Source organism: Saimiri boliviensis, chromosome 10 (assembly GCF_048565385.1).
Source record: "Saimiri boliviensis isolate mSaiBol1 chromosome 10, mSaiBol1.pri, whole genome shotgun sequence".
Classification (NCBI taxonomy): domain Eukaryota; kingdom Metazoa; phylum Chordata; class Mammalia; order Primates; family Cebidae; genus Saimiri; species Saimiri boliviensis.
Genome location: NC_133458.1, coordinates 2,070,705 through 2,077,500, shown reverse-complemented (window position 1 = coordinate 2,077,500; position 6,796 = coordinate 2,070,705). Strand labels below are relative to the sequence as shown.

At 48.3% G+C, this 6,796-nt stretch overlaps 1 protein-coding gene across 1 annotated transcript in view; it reads left to right on the top strand.

The window, feature by feature from the left end:
• UBE3C (ubiquitin protein ligase E3C) overlaps window positions 1–4,684 on the top strand; it is a 128,076-nt gene extending 123,392 nt beyond the window's left edge. The window contains exon 23 of the mRNA XM_039472736.2: window positions 2,912–4,684. Within this exon, the coding sequence (XP_039328670.1) occupies window positions 2,912–3,082 (171 nt within the window). The 3' untranslated portion in view covers window positions 3,083–4,684. The remainder of the gene's footprint in view (window positions 1–2,911) is intronic.
• The last annotated feature ends 2,112 nt before the right edge of the window (window positions 4,685–6,796 follow it).

Genomic DNA, 6,796 nt, shown 5'->3' with positions numbered 1-6,796 from the left:
TGCAATTTCACCACGTTGCTCAGCCGGTCTCAGAACTCCTGACCTCAGATGATCCACCTGTCTTGGTGTCCCAGAGTGCTGGGATTACAGCCATGAGCCACAATGCCCAGCCACATAATTTTTAAATAATTTTAGCTGTATGCTGTGTACAATTTTATAGGGTACATTTTTTTTTTTTTCTTTTTAAGAACGGGGTCTCGCTGTATTGCCCAGGCAGGTCTCAAACTCCTGGGCTTAAGTTGTCCTCCTGCCTCTGCCTCCCTAAGAGCTGGAATTACCGGCGTGAGCCACAGTGCCTGGCCTAGGGTACCTTTTTTACCCAATATTACATCAGGATCATTTTTCCTCATGAAATCTTTTTCCTTTTGAAATCTTTTTAATGACCTTTGTAGTGGCCCATCATGCGAATTGACCAGTTGGCTTTTTTATTAGTTGTTGACAGCTCTTCCTTCGTGTGCTGCTGTGACCATCTTGTGCATGTCTTACCACATGCATCTCTGATGATTTCTTGGGTATAGTCCCAGGAGATGTGAATGTGGGTGAAGCCCTGCTCCTGCCGCTGGCCGCCTCTCATAGAGTTTCATGCGCAGTGGAGGGCTGACCTGGGTGGGCGGCGCGGGCTGAACCTCCCAGGTTCAGTGAGCAGAGTGAGGGCAGTCTGTGCTTTATTGTCTTCCTGTTGGAAGAGAACAAATAAATCACCGATCGCAAATTTGAGGCAAGTAGCTAATGATGTTTGTGTGTAAGAAGAAGGTGGGGTCAGGCCGGGCGCATGGCTCACTCCTGTAATCCCAGCACTTTGGGAGGCTGAGGCGGGTGGATCACGAGGTCAAGAGATCGAGACCATCCCGGTCAACATGGTGAAACCCTGTCTCTACTAAAAATACAAAAAAAAAAAAAAAAAATTGGCCGGGCGCGGTGGCTCAAGCCTGTAATCCCAGCACTTTGGGAGGCTGAGGCGGGTGGATCACCAGGTGAAGACATCAAGACCGTCCTGGTCAATATGGTGAAACCCCATCTCTACTAAAAATACAAAAAAAAGTAGCTGGGCATGGTGGCACATGCCTGTAATCCGAACTACTCAGGATGCTGAGGCAGGAGAATTGCCTGAACCCAGGAGGCGGAGGTTGCGGTGAGCCGAGATCGCGCCATTGCACTCCAGCCTGGGTAACGAGCGAAACTCCGTCTAAAAAAAAAAAAAAAAATTAGCTGGGCATGGTGGCGCTTGCCTATAATCCCAGCTACTCAGGAGGCTGAGGCAGGAGAATTGCCTGAGCCCAGGAGGCGGAGGTTGCGGTGAGCCGAGATCGCGCCATTGCACTCCAGCCTGGGTAACAAGAGTGAAACTCCGTCTCAAAAAAAAAAAAAAAAAAAAAAAGAAGGAGAAGAAGGTGGGGTCACAGGTTCTTTGTAGCCATCAGAGGACTGACTGGCCTTTCCTTACTCAGTCTGCCATTAGCAGTGCCTGGCATTCACAGTTTTTTTCTGCAGATACATGTGCACAGTCGTGCAAACTAAGTACATACTCATTGCATCGTGTTTTGTAAAAAGCTGAGGAAAGTGCCCGCCAGTACACGGTGCCGCGCTCACCCGTGGATCACCAGGCAGCCTCAGGTGACGACACCATTGGCAGGGAAAGATGAGCGAGGCTCACATCACATGAGAAAAGCAGGGCGTGGAATAGTGTGCATGATGCGCTCACAGTGTTCCGTCTTAGAACCAGGGCAGGGAGAACATTTTCTTGTGCACGCATTAAGTCTCTAAGAGCACCTCAGACACCGATAGCGTTGGCCGCCCGTGGGAGTGGGAACTGGGAATCTGTGATGCAGGGACGAGAATTTCGACACTGTACCTGTAACACCAGCAGATGTGTCATGAACACACCTGAAAAACAACATTCACATTTCCCTCATCGTCTCCTTTGTTAACAGTTACTGAGATTCTGGCCCAAGCCAGCCACGTTTCATCGCTGCACTCACTGCATGCACGTCTCTGTGGGTGTTCCACCTCCCTCAGATTTGCCTTGTAATTTAATTAACAGGGGAACTGGGTTGCTTCTTTGTGTCTCTTGAAAACTGATAGAGGTCTCATACATATTCTAAATTTGAGTGTTTCTTGTTTTGGTAATAAATCACGTAGATAATGTTGTGTACCTCCCATGTCCGTGGCATTGTGGGAGATGCACTTCTCCTGAGTCACCTCCCTGCAGTGCTGGCGTCCAGCTGTGCATTCAGAATGCCTCTTGATTTTAGTGGTCACTTACCTTCACTGCCTACAGCCAGTGTTTAATGTGGTTCTGGAACAGCCTTATTCTGATGACACAGTTTATCATTTACTAGCTGGAACTTTCTATTTAAAAACAGCTTTGTTCCTTCTCACCAACAATTTGGTTAACCCAAGGAATAGCTTGTACAGGAAAGATAGAATAAATCTTGATCCTTTTTAAAAATCTTTATAGACAGAGTCTTGCTGTGTGGCACAGGCTGGAGTGCAGTGTTGTGATCATAGCTCAGTAACCTCAACCTCCTGGGCTGAAGCGATCTTTTCACCTGAGCCTCCCAAGTATTTTTAGTGGAAATGGTGCCTCGTTCTGTTGCCCAGGCACACCCCTGAGCTCAAGCCATCCTCCCACCTAGGCCTCCGAAAGTGCTGGGACTACAGGTGTGAGCCATGCTCCTGGCCTGGAATGTTATTTATCCCTTTTTATGCCTGCAGCACAGTGCACAACGTTTTATATAATTTACAGCTAAGTCGTCGATGTGATTTTTTTAAAAAAGCAAATGTGGTTTCGGGAAAATCTGCAGGGTTAACTTTTTGCTGATTGGAGCAGGCACATTTGTGTGCTTTGTGTTAAAGTTCATGTAACACCGTGCTTGTTAGAGCTCCATCTTTGACACATGCTGTTTTTCAGGAGTTGTATCCCGCATTTTGTATTCACAATGGAGGCTCTGACCTTGAGCGGCTCCCCACAGCCAGCACCTGCATGAACCTGCTGAAACTCCCTGAATTCTACGACGAGACACTTTTGCGAAGTAAACTTCTATACGCTATTGAATGTGCTGCTGGCTTTGAGCTGAGCTGAGCTGAAGCGGATGCTGGGATCTGACCCTGCAGAGAGCCAGTGCTTCCTTCGTCGGCAGCGCCTCCCCAGCCCCACGAGGATGCTCAGACCGCACGCCCAAGGCTCTCCTAAGCTCCTCTTTCATTCTGCATTCCTCCTTCTCTCCCTTTTTTAGATGATTTTATTACGGTGTGGTCACTTACTTAGATGGACATTGCTTTTCAGATAACTTAAAATAACACGTTATGTGCCGTGTGGCTAATTTAGTAATATTGCCAAGAAGAGCACAGTTTTTAGACTAGTGGCATCTCAGTGAAATTAACCAAAGATGAAGCTTTGGCCTTCTGATGAGATCAGAGCCCCCCTGAGCAGGCAGCACGCTGCTCCAGGGCTCAGACAGGCTGTGCAGGGAGGAGACACAGGGTCTGAGACGCTGTGGGGCCGCTGCTTCTCACGTGGTTGGATTGTTTACAAGCCTCATTATTAAAACTGAAGGCATTTCTTCTGCTGCCTTTCCCGGCGTGGTTAGGTCTGGAAAACAGATGACGATGCTCATATTTTATTTGTGCTTTTTAAGCCATTTCCCCAAATGGGACTCGCATGCTTGTTCTCAGTGTTCCACAGCTGCATCATCGTGGTCGGAGACTCCCGTCTGTGGGTGTGAGGTGGGGGCTCCATTCGTTGTCCTGTTTCTATCTCCACTTTGTGCCTGGAGAGCCTTCAGGGGAGGTGGAGGAGGAGGGTCTGCCCAGCTCCTGCAGCGTGTGTCACCCACTGTCCCCAGTTCCTTGGAGGAGGACAGACACTGGCATCATTAAAGTCGTTTGAACCAAAGTGGCGGCTGCATCTCTGTCCCGATGCTGGCCGTGCGGGGTCCCTCCATCACCCGCCCGCCCTCCTTGCCCCTGGGCTGCAACCACTTGTCTTCCTGGATATTTTGGGTGACTTGCCATGCTCGGCACCCTCTGCTTCCTGGTGCTGCTCTGAGTCGAAGACGGGACAGTCCCTGGCGCATATCCAGGGAAGAGGAGTGTCAGTAGTTCTTGCAATAGGCACTTTATCAGGACCTGACTTGTTGCTGGAGGGTTTTAGTCTCTACAAACAGAAAGTGTCTCAAAGCGTCAGCTGTGGGAGCAGAGTGACCCTCTGCTGATGCTGGGGGGAGGGGATCTAAACCCTCATTTATCTCTTCTGTCTAGTGTTTTACTGTCACTGGAGGCTCTGTGGGCTGTCATAGTTAATTGACCATAATTAGCAATATACTTTTAAATGTGGGAAAACTGAATGACACTTTTAAGACAATGAACATTATCAAAACAAAATGTATAATGTCTTAATTTGAATAATAAATTAAGCATTTAAATGCTATTCATAGTCTTGATATACAGAAATAAAATAATGAGGGTTGGTCTTTGGTTATTTTTTATTTTAGGTTTTATGTTGAATGTTCTATATATTAGTTAATTTGTATATTTTATCATCAGTATTTTGGAAACAGCATATCTGAGACTGAAGAGAAATTGACAGTTCACTTATTTGTGGTTTTTTTCTCAGCTATTCTGAGCTTATTTATTTATTTGTATGTTCTAATGGCTAAACATTTACATTAAATGTTTTTTTTCCCAAGAATGTGTTGGAGTCCTGCCGCAGATCATTGTGGTAGGGCGTTCTGTCCCGTAAAGCCACAGCTTCTCACGGGAATGCGTATGTCACCAGTGGGTGGAGAGTGGTGCGATGGCTTGCACCTGCTGAGAATCAGAGGTCTGGGGAGGCGTGCCTGTCATCGCAGGTGGGCCCAGTGTGGCTCCCAAGCCAGGCCGTGCGCTCCTAGCCACCGGCTGCCCTTCCCTCGGCTCCCACTGGGTGCAGCATTCGTTCTTGAGAAATTCCTGGAGGAAGATTCTTGGTTTGGTTGGCCTTTTTCTGTGTTCTGTCCTCCTGTCTGCTTTCTGGTAATTTGTACACAAACCTCAGTGCTGACTTGGGGTTATTACAACCGTTTCTCACGCGGTGTTACCTGCAGAGTCGTCGTTTCGGTATCCTGAGCTCGTTAGGGCGGCTCTGTCCACTGCAGCGGTTCGCACGACGGGTGTGCCCTCCACGCGTCCGAGCCGTTGACACGCAGACCTGCAGCCGTGGAACTGGGAGCACGGGGCCAAGGACTCCTTCCAGGAGCTTCCTGAGGAGGTGAGTGGTGAACCTGGAGTAACGGCGTGTAAGCCTTCTCATCCTATGAAGGAAAATAAACAGCCAGAGGCATATGAGAACTCATAGAAATCCAGGGCATGCTCAGTCCTTTCAGATTCACCTGCTCCGCGTCAGCAAGCTTCACAGCCAGCAGAGTAGGACAGGAAGTGACGCTGTCTCCCTGTGCGCCCCTCGGAACAGCAGGTTCACCTGGAGTTATTCTAGTGAGAAATGACTCTACTTCCCAAAGCGGCCTGAGTGCTGCAGGGCGGCGCTTTGGCATGCCAGGATCAGCCCAGGGGGCTTCTCCTGGTGCTTGGATGATGGCCAAGGTTGGTGACTTGAAGAGACTGCTGACCAGCATGTCCAGGTGGGAAAATGCATTGACTGCACAAAGGTCTCTGCTTCCAGAAAATTCTGAGGGTAAGTGCTCTGCGCCTGGGCTGATTTATCTGAAACAGGGACAGTCTAGATGCTTAGGTTTCACAGGAGCATTCTGGAGATGTGATGAGAATTATAGACAGGCTTTTGACTTGAACGTACTGTAAACAAAATAGAACCATATTTTAATTTGTCTCCTTAGGTGGTTGGTATCACAGGTTGCAAACCTCACATTCTCAAAAGTCTGCGCTAACAGCCGGCAAGGTTACAGTAGTTTGGCCAAGGTCTTAATCATCAGAATGCTGCTGTATAACGGCAACGTCACTACTACTGTTTCTTCTGCAGAGGTAGGCAGAAAACAGTAATCTCTTTACAGTACTGTTTATTTTTAGGTGACTTTTCTGAGACAGAGTCTTGTTCTGTCTCCCAGGCTGGAGTCCAGTAGCACCATCTGGGCTGTCTGCGACCTCTGCCTCCTGAGTTCAAGCGATTCTCCAAACAAGTGGGTTGTCCCTAGGCACCTGTTCTCCCAAATAGCTGGGATGACAGGTGCACAACACCACACCGAGCTAATCTTTGATATTTGTAGTAGAGATGGTGTTTCACCATGTTAGCCAGGCTGGTCTCAAACTCCTGACCTCAAGTCAGCCTCCCAAAGTGCTGGGATTATAGGTGTGAGCTGCCGCACCTGACCCCACTTTTATTTTAAGAGGATGGTTCACGTGACGGTTACCAAGATGGACTGCTGCAGTTTTGATTCCTCGATTGCCCTCTTCTGCGTCTTGACAGGAGGCAGTGTCTGTCATTAGGTCGTAAACTGTAATAAGCAGAGGGTCTTCATGTTCAAAATAATGAGCCGAAGATCTCTTGACTTCATACCAATTTTGGGGTTCAGATAGGAGCTGCCACCACCAGCTTTGTCTTTCCTGACCCCCGAATGGACAAAAGCAAAGTAGAACCTCCAAGGGTGTTCCAGCAGGGCCCACAGGCAGCTGGAAGAGAGGCAGGTAGATCAGAATTCACTGGGCTTTTCTTTCTGGACAATCCAGAATAAAGACAAAAGACTTACCTGTTGTGCTCATTAAGGCAGTTTTATGTCCAGGGAAGCAGCCTGTTTGCAGCGTTGGATTCATCATGGAGGGTGTTGACATACTGAGTCACCCAAAG